The following is a 17,967-nucleotide window of genomic DNA, read 5'->3' as shown; positions in this document are numbered from 1 at the left end:
TTACAAAATTCCGTCAACAAACATACACTATCTTGATGACGTCATCAAAGAAACAGGGAGAACGGAGGACATTTCCACTGGGAGACTCAGAAGGTTTTGTGGACATGTAAGCGTAATATGGATCATTAGTTTAACAGGTTAGCCGTCATTACGATCATGACACTACTACTACTACTAATAATAATAATAATAATAATAATGATAATAAATGATCAAACGTGAGAAACAATATATGTGTGTTGTGTTAATAGTAAGAGAAACAATTGAGACCCTGCAATTGTGTAAATGAGGCAAAGTCAGGTGCTATATGGCAGTAGATCTACCATTAGACAACACATTATGCTTCCAATATCTTCCCAAGCGATAGTACCTCCCTGTTTGTGTGTGTGTGTGTGTGTGTGTGTGTGTGTGTGTGTGTGTGTGTGTGTGTGTGTGTGTGTGTGCGTGTGTGTGTGTGTGTGTGTGTGTGCGTGTGTGTGTGTGTGTGTGTGTGTGTGTGTGTGTGTGTGTGTGTGTGTGTGACACTAAACAGGGAAAGCTGCTGCTTAAGCCTTAAAAAACAAGTGTTGTTGTTGCCGAATAGGAATAATTTTTTTTTTGCTCTAAATCACAACAAATTCCTTTGTACACGTTATAATTTGATCTGTTTCATCAATTTCCTTATTTTTATTTATACAGCGTTAATGTTCCTATGTACTGAACAACGCCTAAGAGTTAACACATCTAGATATTGGTTACAAGAATTTCAACATGGACAAAATCGTCACCACAGTTACCGTCTACATAAAATGAACTGTCAAATACAGATGGAAGTTCAACATTCCTAGGACTGAATAACGCCGGCGATTATATGCTCCAGGCAGAGCAGACACAGGCTGGTAATGAATCCTGACCCGAGGATCACAAACATTCCCTGAAAAACGAAGAATAATTATAACATTAATCACTATATTTTTTTTGCGTTTGTTATAGCTAAGCTTCCATGTTATTCATATAAATATTTTGCCTAAATAAATGTACTCCCTGAGTGTGTGTGTATGTAGGCGTGTAAGGTAGAGAGAGGTAGAGTGTGTGTGTGTGTGTTTTACCCAAAGATTGCTGAGAGCGAGAGACGAGGTAACAGTGATCTTGTTGGGTTCATGATCACAGAGAGTAGATTTAGGGTCTTGCATCTTCAACCACTGGTAGAATAACCCAGCCTCAGTCATCTTCCTAATCCTGTACGGGGAGATGAGAAACATAATTGATAAGTTAAATTATTGTAATGAATTAACAATTTTCACAATGTGACGAATGAACTACTTTGTACAGCACCATCTTTCATTTCTAAGCAATATGTGGATATTTTTGTGTGGAGAAACTGAAGTAACAGAATATGTGTAATCTAATCTAAATACTTAATGGAAAATTAATATCACAGGTTCTTTTGCATTTTACTTATATTTAGCAAAAATAATTATACGATAGTCAACCAAGATTTTTACTGCTTAACTCAGCGAGCAAATACCTATTATTCAATTATATAAAAAAAAAAAAAAAATATATATATATATATATATATATATATATATATATATATATATATATTCTAATCGCTTTTCAGAAGTAATTCAAAGCGGCACCTCCTACTAATGGAAGGGACAAGTGGGCTGTCCTGTTGACCGATCATTGCAAACAAGTTGGGCTGCACCTCCTCTCTTGACGAGTAAAAAGAACACCTCCCTGTAACAAGAAGAATGTCAATTCTAATATCTCAAAGGGCAAACAGATCAATTAATGATTACTGAGATCATTACAACTACACATTAAGAGATAGATGGGTCATTTAATATTCGTATATGTTGAATGAGATAGACTGATTAATCATAATGGGTAATGGGTAATGGGTAATCCACTCTCACCTGTATTAAGCAACTTATATATGGAATTCTTTGAAAAGAAACTATTAAGTAATATTTTTCCACCTTCAGCAGTTTGGTTTAGATATGTACAGTAGATGATGTATTATGTCTCTGGCCAAGTAATGAGGACCTAAAAGCTTTCCTGCCACAACTTAATAACTTAGCCCCTCGATCAAATTCACTGTGGAATTAGAGCAAGACTGTAAATTGCCATTCCTAGACTGTCTGATACACAGAATAGGTAACACCTTTAAGTTCAGTATTTATAGAAAACCTACTAATGTGTGTTCATACATTCATTATGATTCTGCCCACCATAATAGAGTCAAACAGTCAGTATTTTCAACAATGTTTTTACGTGCTTTGAGAATTTGCAGCCCGGAATTCATTGATGAGAAATATAAATATATCTCTAATATTGGCTCAAACCTTAAATACCCTAGATCTTTCATAGACAAATGCTTAAACATTACTAAGAAAACTTTTTATAGAACTGACCCCAAGCCCACCCATGACCATAAGAATATCTTAATATTACCATTTCACAAAAATTTCTCACATTCCTGCACAGCTAAAAACCTGGAACGTCAATGTGGCATTTAAAAACTCATGCACTGTTAAACAAATGTTAATCAAGAACTCCCCCAACAACACAATTACTACCTGACCATTGTGGACCTGATCTCACCTCTCCTGTATATATACACCTTGTTTTGTACTTCTCCTTAGTCTGTACTCACCCCTGAAGATGTGAATTACACGAAAGCGCTTTGGAACTTCGTGTTTTGTTTTCCTTGTGTATTTAGCATATATATATATATATATATATATATATATATATATATATATATATATATATATATATATATATATATATACAATTAACACCTCAACCTGCCAGGATTCGAACCCACGGCCCACGAGCCCATGATTGTGACTGGGGAATGTTATTCTCTGGACCACCAGGATACTAAAAGCAGTCCTAGACTTTGTTATATTTCACACAAAAGCCTGTTTAACGAGCTATGGTGAACCTCTAATGGGGACTACCCGTATCACGTAGGTGGTCAGAGTAACGTTTATCAAATCCGGCTTGAAACACGAGATTCATATATTTCATCAGCCCAATATAGCAAGTGACTTCTACATACAATCAACACCTCAACCCGCTAGGATTCGAACTTATGTTACTTGTATATTAATTGTAATTATGTAATTGTATATTTTCAGCCTTCCTGCTGCCATGCTCTTTCAATAAACCGTTATTTAAAATTATTATTATTATTATTATTATTACACACACACACACACACACACATTGAACGTATATTATTATGTCTAAATCACATGTATGTTAGTAAATTTTCAGCCAACGGCTGCAACTCTATTAATGAACAGTTTATTTTTATCATTATTATTATTATTATTGTTGGTATTAATATTTTTATTGTTATTATTATTATTATTATTATTATTATTATTATTATTGCACACACACACACACACACACACACACACACACACACTGATAACTAAAATGGACGAAGACACAATGTCTTTGCCGATAAGTGAGTCTATACACAGTGTCTGTTCTCTAACATACGTTAAATTAAATTATATAATGCTCACATTGTAAAGACAATTAATTCCTTCATGAAACACTCAAGTCTAAATGTGGAACATGTATTCTCTAAAACTGATGTGAGAATCTCTTGGCAGCCCTGGTTGTAGTTGGTGTTTCCATTTCATAAATATAATTTTCTTCATTATTTAAGTAAATATACGAACACTTGGAAAAGTGGCATGAACTAAGATAACGATAAATTATAATTAAAATGCTACATTAGGATTGTCGATGCATCCTTGGCTGACTTTATAATGATATCGTTAAGTTGTTGTTTTTCCATGATATTATTAATATATCTTCTGTTTGGATACCTGTACGTGCAAAATCCTCAGCCATGTAGACTCGCACACCAACGTTCACCTCCATGAGGACGTGGTCACCCCTCCTCACTAGAGTATCGATGATCTGTGGGTAGTCTGCGGCTCTCCTGTATGTGATGCGACCTTCCTTTTCCAGATCATCGAGCCCGGTACTCGCCTGTATTTGCAGACTGGAAGGCAACACCCAGAGTTTAAAAACACATAAAAGAGCGAGAATAGTTTGAATCAAATTGTCACAATAATATTGACACGGTAACTACAGTTACCCGTTTCTATACTTTCCTGCGCCTTGTTTAATCTAGGAACTCAATTTCTTGCTGCTGTCTTTAAGGTGAATGGTACAGTTTGCTAAGTGTGAAATATATCATGTACTAGTCCATCTTCGCCATTCTAGAATATGACTATCTTACTCCGCTCCTGGTTCTTCTTACCCTATTCAAACAGAGGTTGCTTGTGAATCATCCAGCTGTTTCTTCAAGCGACAATATCCCGTCAAGACATTTCTCCAAACCCATTATACAGTCCCACACCCCTATACCCCTGAGGCGTTGCTATTCAAATCTCCTATTAACAAAGCAAACAACATTTCAATAAACTAGTTCAATAATAAGAACTTTACATTTACGCTGTCATTCCACCTCGACGTACATACAAATACCGCTTAATACTGGAGCCTGTTTGCCATATCATAGTGACTGATGAGTCGTCTAAGAAGTCACCGATGGTTTGGTATGGCTCAGGGATGTGTCTCACGGCCAAGAGGGCCATGAGGTTGCCGGCGTAGCTCCGTGTTAACACCAACGTCATCAACATCCACACCGCCAACACCACCCGCTCCCACCACCAGCCCTCTGGTACTATGATATCTGTGGGAAAGTGTGAATATTCAGCTAATGGCTTTATTGTACGATGAAATGATTTAAAAATTATATATTTTGCCCGCGGGAGAAATATATAAATATTTTTTTTTTCAGGTGGATAGAAAGCAGGAAGGAGATTTATCGATTTTTTTTTAATATAAGGAACATATATTTACCTTGCTGTAGGAAAACGCGTAGGAAGGCAAATGTCCTTTCAGCTTTCCTTGATCATTGGTATTGAGTGAGAAGGTTAAAGAGAGCAAGAACACAGTCGTAGGGAGCACCAGTAAGCCCGACAGGACAGCTACCCACACCAGAGGCGCCAACGGCAGGAGGAAGCTCCACGGATCCACCTCCGGACGCCCTCGCCCCCCCAACATTCTACTGTACTCTATCATTATTGGGACAGTGAAGTCTACCACCTCGGCACGATTACCGCTAACGCCAAAGGGACCAGCACCTATATCAACCTCCTATAAAAGAACATAAGTACACAAGAATGGAGGAAACTGCATTGGGCTTATTGGCCCATACTGGGCAGTCCCGTTTACACCCAACCCCTATTGCTCATATATCCATCCAACCTATGTTTGAAGCTATTCAGCGTATTAGAGTTAATGATGATTTGGTTTTGTAACTCGTTCCACTCATTCACTACTCTGTTTCCAAACCAATATTTACCTGTCTCGCGCCTAAATCTAAATTTGTCTACTTTAAAACCATTTATTACGAGTTCGCTCCAGATTGGATAGTTTAAGCCAACATTTAGTGAAACACTGTACATGTATCATCTACAAAGAAATTATGTATGGTAGTAATGTGTAGTAGGGCGATAATACACACAGACCTCTGAATTGCCAGCAATATACTTTACAGCGAATATAATTTGTCATGGATGGTTTGCCGTGCCCATGGTTTGCTGTGAATGAAAAGGGGTCCATGACAAGGACAGCTCTTTCAAGCGGTAAATATATTAGGGAGGAAGTCGCTACTCATATACAATGACATGGAACACTAATACCGTGTAAGAGTATGATGAAGATAAATAACCATCGAAAAATAGACTTCCAGTATTCATTATAATCAATGTAAATATAATATGATTATTAATATACAGGCATAGCGTTTTTTATCTTGTCAATATTCTCCAGGTAAAGGAGAGATCAGAGAACAAGAGGTGTAGAGGAAACGTTGATTTCTGAGGGTGAATCATTATGATCGCTCAAGATCCAAAATTAAAAAATGGATCAGTGAAACCACGTGTTAGGATCAGCTGAGGATCAAAACCTTTCTTTGCTCACTGAACCTTTTAACATTGAGGTCATATTTTGTTACTGGAAATATAAAAGTTCTGTGGCCTTTTGATAACGAGTTATATCACCATGACAATATTTTGAACCACAGCTTGTAAAATATATGATACTTATAAATCATTTAAGAATATAATACCTTGTAATGCATATTACGTATATAATGTTGATGTTGTTCTCTTTAATTTATATTGGATTTTGAAATAAAGTTTGGGTATTTCTGGATCACATTTACTTTCACTGTTTGTGTATAATTACTCGGTAGTGGAGACAGTACTAACTACCTGCTAGTATAGTGATCGACATAAAATAACACTTAATGTTTTACTAAATAAGTTAGTATGACTTCACTAATTTGATCTCTTGTCGTGTAGATGTGTTTATGATGATAATGAGTACAGCACTAGGGCGAGTCAATATTTCTACTCAAAGTACTTGAGTTTCATTTCCTTATCAGAATGTGCTTTCATAAAATGTCAAGTTAACTCTCGCAACAGAATATTTGTAATTAATGTGTTTTGATATCTTACAATAAGATTTTCGCCACCGGTGAATTATAAAGCACAATATGAAGCATATATATAAATATACCATACTAATGGCCACACTGAACTTACCTCCCTGCTCACCATACCCACCATGCCGGACCATGTTCCGTTATTGTACTTTATGCCCCAAGACCCGTCAGGAGGCCGCATGTATGTGTACCTGGGGAAGAGTACACGAAGGATGGGTAACAGTACCAAAGTACCAATGTATTGATAAACAGCCACATTTATTTGGTAACGTTTCGACAAATTTCTTGTCAACATCAGACCTAAAACATAAAGTAAAATACAATATGAAGACTAGAATACGATAAATGAATCACTAAGTCACTGAGAGAAAAGAAATACACTGAACAACAAATCATTGAGATATTAAATATTAACCTTTACTTCAGTTTAACCATTGAGATCAAAAGCAGTAAAATTAACAAAGGTGTAGATCCTATAGGGAGTATAGGTAAACAGACAAAAATACGAACATTTGTTATAACAATCAAGAATAAAACACACCGTGACAATTATGGTAACAGAAGTTATTCATCACATTGGAGTTGAGTAACAGTTGAGATAATCTGTTCTCCTGTTACTCATACTATATATTAATAGGAATATAAACAGTTTCATAAGTGGCAGCGAAAAGGACCGCGGATCCATATCTGAGATTAGTGTAATTTTGTTAATAAAAACTGAAAAAAAATGTTTCTGATTTTTTTTGTATAAGTACACGTGGATATATACCGTCGTGAGAAGTTTTCTGTTGAGTGATACTTATTTTGTCATCCAAGATGATGTACATTTTTTTTATCTATAACCATTACTGAATTATTGATAATTAATGATATTATGGCAACACTCCAGTGAGCTGAAGTGAACATTTGTTTCTGCAAATGATTCGCTCACTGTCACAGGACGTGACTATAGTTGTTGTGACTACTCATCAATCAACATCCTGTCAGCAACATTCCTTCGTATGGCGTGAATAATCCCCAGTTACCAGCGCCCCGGCACCCCCCTTAGTGATGACACTTGTATCTCCGACCATCAAGGTTGTAGAGATGGTGTCAGCATTCTGAAGTATGGTGTGGTGGATGCCCTAGTGTACTCAGTGAACCCCAGAGCCCTTGAGTTCACCGGCAGGGAGCAGTTTGCTGTACTCATGATTTTCGTGGACATTGACCCAGTCACCGGGACCTTCGTATCAACTGTGTCTCCTGTGAGTGACACATGCAAGTCTACGGAATATAAGGCAACATTTTCACATTCAAGAAATTCCAGGAACGATTCTTCGTGTCAATCCTTCGAGGAACAGGTATTTCATAGACATACAAGCAGATTATACACACATTGATATATTCTACAACATATCATCACTCTTTAGCCGCCGAGGTAGGTTATTTTTATTTTATAGGTGTCTTACTTATTTTGTATATTTACTGAAGTAATATATTCCCACTATTTTCAAACCTTCAACGTAGAAAATGCGGAAATCCTTTTATTTCCCAGGAAGGATAATAATGTTTAAACCGCAAATATGTCAGGATAATAATGTTAATAATGTTCAAACTGCAAATATATCAGGTTAATAATGATTTTAATGATGTTATCAGACGCATCTTTTCAATCTGCAAATATGACAGTTCTATATTATTGTTAATGTCATAGACACATCTTTTTAAACTACAAATATGACAGTTCTACAATGAAATTATCACAGACTGTAAATTTTCAGCCATTCCGTGGTAGAAACCCTCACAACTGTACCATTGCTCTCCGCAAAAGTGAATGTTTCTTCGAAGAATCTCAAGCACCACACACTCAATCATCCAGCATGATTATTTAGACGCAAGAATTGTACATTGCTAAGAAGGTGCATTCTTAAACACGAAATAGGCGAGATTTATTTCTGCTATGTTATTACGGGATTTGCTATACCCAAGTTAACAATTTCCACTGTTGTATTGATATTGGCAGTAAAATTTTTGTTTTGTGATTATATATCAGAATCTTCCAAATTTGCCATTGTACATAATATATTCTCCCATAAGGCATTTCTGACTAGGGATCTAGGGCTTGAGTAAATGTTCAACCACAGGTGTCAGCTTCCCCAGTTTAGTGTTTACACACATATGCGTGTAATATGTATAAGCTTTTTCTGTGAGATTAGTTTATTCCTCACGGAGTTCAGAAGGTGTGACCGAGCGACGTATTAGCCCCTGTCTTATAGAGAGACGTATTTATATAAATGTGGGTTAATTATATTAGACCTGTATAACTATCATCCCCTGTAACGTTCCACTAGCTACAAGGTTCATGTTCAGAGCACGTGATAAGGTGTGTCCACGGGAAGTCGCGTCACTTGGTGCTGAGCTAAGGATTAAGTAACCGGCTCTCTGGCCACCTGTTGCGGACAGTAGTTTGATAACCCTAACGAGAGGAAGATATTATTTAGAGCTACTATAAGATAGACTCCGTCTTTCCTCGAGGGAGGACGTCTGATATATTTCCATTCTCCCTCGAGGATCCCTACTCAAGATCACTCCCAGTTTCACATCAATCGGACGTATTTAATATAGCTAATCTAAGTTAGCCTCTGTCCTCATTTAACACTCATAGCTACAGTGATTAAGTTACGGTGATAATCCTTTTTGAAAGTGTACATAGAACTCTATTTATAAGAAACAAACAAAAGGAATATATTGGATTTCACGACAGAAGATCCAATAAACTTTGATCTATATTTTAGTATGTCTAGACTATAAGGTAGCCTGCTTCACAAGTGGTGACAACCCAGGAAAGTTGTTAGATATATGACAGCTTCACAAGCAGTTGCTATGCGACAAGAAACAGTCACCTTAACAGTTACACAGTTGGTAAAGGTAGAGAATATATTTTATTCTCCCCGTTACTGTGTTATACTGGCAAAGCGTAGCTTAAGAAAACCCAGTCAAGGACCAGTCTAAGGTGACCAGTCTACAGGACAAGTCTACAGTCTACAGTTTACAGTTACTCAAGTGTACTCCGAGTAACCGTGACAATTTTGGTAACAGAAGTTATTCGTCACTTTGGAGTTGAGTAACAGTCGAGGTAATCGTATCTCCTGTTCCTGTGTTAGAGACTACTTAGAAGTATACTGTTTTATATAAAGAAATTAAATTTTCCATAGAATTCCAGAATCAACGAGCGACGGAAAATTTAGAAGTAATGACATTGTCTGGACTTTGTTTTGAGAATGGCTGATGCTAGGTAAACATGACAACATAGTGCTGTTATTGTTTTGATGATTCACTGATGAACCACTGGGATTTATCATCATTTATATTAATTAATGGGTAAAATTTTACTTTAACTACCATAAGTATTTGGATGTTTAGATTCGAGATAGGTTATATTGGGTAGATTTTAAGTTTTGGTCATCCCTGTACTTAGACATGCAGCAAATTTACTTCTGTCAACTTACGAGAAATTTAGCCCGGTAGCAAGGTAGTCTATTAGCTCTGGCACGGGACCTGAGAACCTGACCCGATGTCCCTCAGGGGCTTCTCTGTCCTCTTCTATAATCATTTTATTGAAAGGGTTTCCCTCCGTCGCCACAACCAGATTTGGACGGTTCATCAATCTGAGAAAAACAATGGAAGTAGATTATTATCCTATTCTCCTATTTGTTCCTTGAAAGTTGTATATTCATCTAAAGTCTTCAGACACGTCTACTATAAACTACTAGAGCCGAACAACGATTCCAGCTTATACAATTCTTTCTAAATAGTTTTCAGATATTATTATTGTTATCCCATATTTATGAACGCGTTTGTAAAAGCCCTCACTTGGTGAACTTGTCAGGAAAAAGTAGGAGGTGAGTTGTGAGAGCCAGGCCTCGTTGAGGGGTCCAGGAAGCAATCCTCGTTGCCGGAGCTCCCTGATGACTGTACGGCAGGTATATATACACATCACACCTGTAACAGAAGAGAATGATTAACATGCATGGACCTACTTTTTCTACTCTCGGTCTTGAGTTGTATTATAATTCAGTAAATTCCAAATATAAAAGATCATTCATTATTTGCGACTGTAACAAATTCGAAAGATAATAAACCTCATATTACTTAATGTGTTCTTGAACGTTCTCTACGATGAGCATCATTGCGTTCCTCGTAGAAAAGGTCTTGTGTAGGTGGTGGAGCTTAGGGAGAGGCAGGCTGGTTACGGCGAGGAGCCTCGTCGACCACACCAGGAGGCGGCCCTTGAGGGACCACTCGGCGAAGGCGGCGAGGAAGGCTGGGTCGTCGCTCACCACCACCACCGTCACGCACCATGACACCTGCCGCAGCTGTTGACGTCAATTGTAATACGAGAATGATTTCCTTGCATCAGAAGTAATATTAGAGCGCTCTTTCTCCGCGGTATTCTGATTATGAATTAATCACCTATGTAGTAATGTGGTAAATACCTATTTCATTGGAAATAATATACCAAAGACATGGTCGTTTCCTGGCAATTTGACTTTACTTACTGTACGCAACAAGCCGAGTACTCTGGTAATTTCTGCTTCCATGTCTTTAACATCTTGGTTGTCCGATGCCACCTCGAACATTCCTATACCCCAGGGAGCACGTACCACGTCCATAAACTATAATACAAAATTATATATATGTATATAGATATATATATATATATATATATATATATATATATATGCTGATAAGGAAAGAAGAAAACACGAAGTTCCCCAAGCGCTTTCGTGTAATTCACATCTTCAGGTGACAACAGACAGCGCTTGGGAACTTCGTGTTCTTCTTTCCTTGTGTTATCAGCATATACTTTCACGCGCACCTACAGTGATTTACTTGCATATATATATATATATATATATATATATATATATATATATATATATATATATATATATATATATATATATATATATATATATATATATATATTGTTACGAACCACGCCACCAATTGTCATGATCTACCTACCCACATCACTGATCTACCCAGCACCACGAGCAACGCCATCTAGGGACGAAACACGAGTATGACTACTCTTAGTTACCACTCCGGGGTTTCCCTTCTCCATATCCTGGTTGTTGCGTCACCTCCTCAAAGTCTTCTTCGTCAGCTCGAGTTCGAGGAGAGTTCAGTTCACTCTGGGAAGTGACCACAGGATCACCTATCCTGGAAACCTACGGCACAGTGACTACCTACCGTCTTCTACAATACTCAGCCTTACTCGTCAGCCATCTCAGCTCCGCACTTAAGTATTTGTAATCTTATATTGCCTCCCCACGTCCACTTGCTTCAAAATTGTTGTATGTTGTATAAATATGTATATACTGTTAATGTTTAGGTTAAGTATGGTTAAGGGTAAATTATAGAAAGCTGAATATTTTGTTAAGGAATTTATGGTACTTTATTATACACAACAAAAACTCGCATCCTTTGTCTACCCTTTTATAGTCCGATTGTCTTTGTTTTTTTGTTGTTGTTGCCTGTTGGGATCTGGGTAGATATTCTAAATCCCCAACTCGTAACATATATATATATATATATATATATATATATATATATATATATATATATATATATATATATATATATATATATATATATATATATATATATATATATATATATATATAAGGCTTAATCGGTAATTATGCCTACATAGTATAAGGGAACTCAGTACAATTATCAAGAAGAAACACTGAACCCACTACGGTTCACAGGATAAAAAAGTATTTAGCCGTTTCGTTTATTGAAACTTTAATCCGTCCGTTAGCCTGCTATACTATATTTCAAAGTCAATATTATACGTATTTCTTAAGCTATGATTGTTTAAATAGACATGTAACAGCCTCAACATACCCTAATAATATTACTGGGTGAGGATCTGCCGTCTGTAAGGAGGAACATGGAGCAGTGGGGCTTTGTCACCTTTGCCAACACAGCGTCAACTCCTTCCGTGGCTGCAGATATCGCATCATCCTTGTCTGCCAGTAATGAAAGTGTGGTCTAGTACAGAATACTACATAAAGTAGTTGTGAGGAATCGTATTTTGCGTGTTTTAGAAGGTGATAGGGAGGTAGGAGAGTACTTTGTCATGTCTCTAACAGACCTCAACTAAAATATATAATGAAAAACATACATATAATTAGTGCTTAGCCATTTATCTTGGTTCGATCCTTCCATAATGATAACACACCAGGATCCAATAACGCAACGGCTGAATTACTTAAGCATGGAGGAGAATATCTGGAGTATAAAATCTATACATTTATTAAGATGGTATGGGAAAAGGAAGACATCTTTGACACGTTGCACAAAGGCAATATAATTCCCAATTATAAAACGGGGAGGTAAAACATGCGGTGTCCACGTATAGAAAGATCTTGTTGGTATTTACAGGGCATAAAATCCTCACAAGAATTATTTTAGGGGAACTGGAAGGTGTGTTCAGACAGGACATATCACCCAAATGACCAGCTGTTCATAGTACGCCAACTCTCAGAAAAGTACTGGGAATCTTCACACTTTGTAGAATTCAAATAAACCCACGAGAAAAGAACAGCTACGGAGTGTGGATTATAATGGAGGAATTTGTTATCCAAGAAAAGTTATATACATGTTAACATTATACTTTTTAAATATAAACAATTTGTGTCCATAATGGGAGAAGAAATTTAACAGTTCGGGGTAATAAGTGGACTAAATCAGGCCTGTCTTTTACCACTCGTACTTTTCAACATTGTATTGGAACAAGTAATTCGCAGCATTAATAGCATCCAAAAAGGAATCCATCTTCGGAAGGTTAAAATTAGAAATTGGGCTTAAGAGATGATGTCGTCCTTGCTGCACAGGATATCCATAAATATAAGTGTTTCAAACACTGTTTTTATTGAACCTATCAAACTGTACATTAAATGGAGTAAATTTGAATTCACTGGAGAATATTATGCTAAAATATTTGGCATGGCGATGGGTAATCCGCTTTCACCAGTGTTGAGCAAGTTATATATATATATATATATATATATATATATATATATATATATATATATATATATATATATATATATATATATATATATAAGGAATTTTTTTAGAATAAATTACTAAGTAATATTTTAATATATTCTGTAGTTTGGTTTAGATATGTAGATGATGAAATACGACTTTGGCCATGAATCCAGTGCATTGATCATTCATATGAGAGATAATTAGCGTTGCTTTGACCTGAATATGGTGACACCTGCTGTGAGATTAATCTCACTCACCTTACTGTACTCAACCCAGAAGGAGTAAATTACACGAAAACTCTTAGAAACTTCGTTGTTTTCTTTTCCCTTTGTGGATATCAGCACATACATGGATCACGCGCACCTACAGTGTACTCCTGGGTTATTGGGTAAGTGACCTCGAAGTTCAGACTCGTGAATCAGAAGCATTTAGGACAGAATGATGCACCAGTGTTTATTGCTTTGTGTTCAGGGGTCTGACTCTCGGGGTCCGTAGAACAGCAGGAGAGAAGGGGGACGGGTCAACCGTGTCAACCATGTCATCTTAGGGATGCACATACATATTTTACAACTTCACTCCAAAATGTTTGCCCTGACAGTTTTCTGAACTTGTGGCTTCTTCAACCTCAAGCTGTGGCCTCTAGTGGGGCGGCATCTGCCAGCTCCTGGTATGTTCTTTGAGGCAATTGCAGACATTCTAAAATCTCAGGGTATCTGAAGTGCCATAGCACAGAAACCAGTCTGGTGGCCTTTATTTTTTTATTTATGATTTCAACACTTATGAGCTTGTTAATCATTTCGGCGGTTGGTCTATCCAGTGTTGAATACACGAGGAAGCCGGAGTTTTTTTTTAACTATTTCATTGCTGGAAAAATAATTCTTGTGTTGTTAAAACAATTATAACTTTTGTTAGCCCCAGAAAGAGGATGGCATAGGTGAGGGTGGGAGTTGTACACTACCCTGTCCTTTTGATGTAATAGTTTGTTTGTTTTTTGTTCATAAAATATTTCAGTTTAAAAAAAACACACAAGACAGGTGACATGGCTTTTGTAGGTGACTGTACCTCAAGTGGGGCGCTAAACCACCTCGTCTACAAGTAGTCTAAAGTTTCGCTAGATCTAGCGCAAAAAAAAAAAATAATGGCAGCATTGGAAGCCTTTCCTTTAAGCCACAAGAGCTCTAGTCGTTTCCAAGTCCAATGTGATTCATGTTCTTTTACATCGTAAACCCGCTCATTCAAGATTACTGAATGCTCTTTGATGATAATAATAATAATAATAATAATAATAATAATAATAATAATAAAACAATAATAATAATAACAAAGATAATAACAATAATAATAATAATAATAATAATAATAATAATAATAATAGTAATAATAATAATAATAATAATAACAATGGAATGTGAATCATTATATATTACTGACTAAACGTTGTATACTAGAGTCTGAAGAAAAAATATATATGTTTACTTAATTCATACCTGGTTTACTGTGCTACTATTTCATTCACTACTGATGTTAAGGTATATAGTTTACCAGTATCAAACCATTGTATTAGTGTTTACATTATTTAAAAAGCAATCTAATCATCTAAATATTTTATATTTTTCTGGTAGTCCTCTTACCAACAGATGGAAGTAGACAAGAATCAGTCAAGAAGACAGTGACAACTAGGAAAATTAGCCCAGTCATCACAGCAGTCACCTTGTCTCCTGGATACATCTGAAATATAAAACCTTGTAGAGCACCAATAACACCTGCAGCTTATTCTTCAAAATTATCTTATAGACCCAGCTAATGTCTATTGTCCATGGAATACTCTTTAACGAGGGCCATGTGCTTATCCGAGTCGTGATGCTGTTAACAACTAACAACATGATTAGCGTGTATATTAAGTAAGGCTCGCCTAATTTGAATATATCAGTAGTTCTCAATCGTTCTCGCTTCCTTTCCCACCTCCTTTAGGGAACTCCCAATATTCCTGTGGATCGACCTCATTTTCCCCTAAAACTTTAAATTTAATGATATATAAATGTCTTATCAGGAGAGGAAGTGAACATGTATTTATCACTTCGTCCCCTATGAAGGTCAAAAGCATAACAATCAATAACTGTATAACTATAAAACTATAGCTAACTGGAGAATAAAATATACAATAACCATTATCACTAATATTAACATTTGAAGTCATCTTGTGAGTGATTTTAAAGTCAAATGCAGAGTCAAATTGAAAAAAAAAAGTCAAAGTCTACTTGGTCAAGTTGAAATTAATAATAAAACTTCATTTATTTCACAAATCCCAGATACTCTTGAAAATTTTCCAACTCTACTGTACATAACCTCCGTGGACCCCCTGAAATACTGACGTGGACCTCTGGGGGTCTATAGACCCCAGTTTTGAAAAAAATTAATAATTTGAAGTCTTTTTTTTACATTTTCTGCATGAAACGAGTTGGGTGAATATCATACAGTTTGTAATATAACTTCTATTCAGTCATTTTCCATTTAATAAGGCTGGGTGCTACTCATTCCACTGACACCATATGGGAAAGAGGAATGTCAGAGTTGTCGGGTGATGTGAGTATACACAGATAGATCAGTTTTCTTAATTTTATTTTAGGCGATACCAGTTGCTGAATAGCTGTACACAAACATTGATGAAATAAATCTATGCATTAATGATTCCTTTAAGAAGGCTACGAGTGTCACATTATGGTTAAACCTTTAAATTATGTCTTAATCTATTTTTCTTAAGAGTAACATGCAGTTCTATGGTAGTATATATATTACATGAAGGATTGGCTTTAAACTGTTGTGTTTACAGTTGCCCGAATGTTAAATCATTGCATACAATAATTTTCACGCTGGTGGATAGCTGTTAAACATCCGGCGTGTGATAGACATGGTAGTTTTTCTGATATGTTTTTATCTGATAATATTGGACATCTCTGGTGTTGTGTTCCCCAATGTCTTTTGTCAATTAATTGTAATCTCAGGGATCGTTACCATTATCAAGTACTGATGGGTATCTTTATTGTCTGTATGAAATCAAACAGAAATTATTTTATTACGTGCCAAATGGTTTTCATACAGATCACAAAAACAAATATTATTCTCTTTGGTTACAGAAACACATTCTCTCTCTCAGTGTTCCTCTACGTGTCTGGTCAGTTTCAAATGTTAGGTGAATCTTCATTGATCAACTGATATTATATTATTTCGCAAAACGATAATCAAATGTAGGCAAACTACTTTGTCTGAAAACATGTAGATTCATATACTCAGAACAAGAAGATGAACGGTGATCAAGTATTGTCTGGATATTGAAGGGATGAACCCCCAACCAATAACTCGAGTATAGGGGGCGATCATTATCCACCGGTGACGCGAGAAGCGGAGGCATTATCTCAGTAGAGGTCAATGTGCCCAAGTTGCATCGTTTTTTGTAAGTTGACCGTCTAATGCGAGATTTTGTGTTGATGCTGCCTTCCTGTTCCCAGCGGTGTATCCACCTGTACACGGTAGAAGCACTTGTACCAGTAGTTTGGGCAATGGCGCGAGCAGAGGTGCCGTCTACCCACAGTCGGATAATTCTTGCTCGTTCATTTAAAGCTGTTTGTCTCATCCTGTGTCGCCTCCCCATTATTCCTCTGTAAATGTGGACGCAGAGTATTGTGAACGAAACATTGTAGATCTGGAGGCGCGAAGTAGATTGTGGCGCCAATAACATTATGTGCAAAATATAATATTATTTTTATTATACTCTTATCTGTTTTTAGAAACAAGAAGTTAGAAGGTATTTAAAATCAATGGTATGCACAAATCTTTAGTTTCATTAAATTTCAGAGCCCATTTACAATATTAAGACTTTATTTACAATATAATTTAAAGAAAATTTGTTATTATTACAACTAAGAATACTTACTAATAATGTTTATAAGAGGAAGAGTATTGCTAATATTTTATGTAACAATGAAAATATAATTCACGATTCTTTACTTGATTGTACACAACTCTCTTTGTGTTACAAAGTGATGCGTCCTGTTTTTAGTATTACAATGATTCGAACATTGAACCTCTACCGTTAATGGTGGACCGTTCATGTAACAGAACGCAGGGGACAAAATTATCGCTGATTTATTTTGGGAAGCTTTGAGTTAAATGGCTTCCATAATGCGATAGATTTGTAAACAGGGCATAAAATAAAAAAATTACGTCAAGTTTAGTAGATGTTAGACGACTGAGAAACAGGGCTCAAGATAAGCAATTTACTTGACTACAGTAGTGTTACATATAACAACCCAGGGGTCAGTACTAGGCCCACTCTTGTTCATAATCTACATAAACGATTTAGATACTGGGATCAGCAGTGACATAAG

General features: G+C 36.3%; 1 protein-coding gene across 1 annotated transcript in view; it reads right to left on the bottom strand.

The window, feature by feature from the left end:
- Positions 1 to 651: 651 nt before the first annotated feature.
- The window catches only part of LOC121873779, a 21,278-nt gene continuing 3,962 nt past the window's right edge, over positions 652 to 17,967 (bottom strand). The window contains exons 2-14 of the mRNA XM_042377481.1: positions 15,214 to 15,310; positions 12,431 to 12,555; positions 11,074 to 11,190; positions 10,667 to 10,890; positions 10,388 to 10,516; positions 10,024 to 10,182; positions 6,636 to 6,726; positions 4,885 to 5,181; positions 4,497 to 4,714; positions 3,840 to 4,018; positions 1,623 to 1,722; positions 1,089 to 1,218; positions 652 to 913 (exon numbers count right to left, since the gene is read on the bottom strand). Of these exons, the coding sequence (XP_042233415.1) occupies positions 4,706 to 4,714; positions 4,885 to 5,181; positions 6,636 to 6,726; positions 10,024 to 10,182; positions 10,388 to 10,516; positions 10,667 to 10,890; positions 11,074 to 11,190; positions 12,431 to 12,555; positions 15,214 to 15,310 (1,248 nt within the window). The 3' untranslated portion in view covers positions 652 to 913; positions 1,089 to 1,218; positions 1,623 to 1,722; positions 3,840 to 4,018; positions 4,497 to 4,705. The remainder of the gene's footprint in view (positions 914 to 1,088; positions 1,219 to 1,622; positions 1,723 to 3,839; positions 4,019 to 4,496; positions 4,715 to 4,884; positions 5,182 to 6,635; positions 6,727 to 10,023; positions 10,183 to 10,387; positions 10,517 to 10,666; positions 10,891 to 11,073; positions 11,191 to 12,430; positions 12,556 to 15,213; positions 15,311 to 17,967) is intronic.

This window comes from Homarus americanus, unplaced genomic scaffold (assembly GCF_018991925.1).
Source record: "Homarus americanus isolate GMGI-L3 unplaced genomic scaffold, GMGI_Hamer_2.0 scaffold25827, whole genome shotgun sequence".
Classification (NCBI taxonomy): Eukaryota; Metazoa; Arthropoda; class Malacostraca; order Decapoda; family Nephropidae; genus Homarus; species Homarus americanus.
The sequence above is the reverse complement of the archived record's forward strand: the minus strand, read 5'-3'. Positions and strand labels throughout refer to the sequence as shown.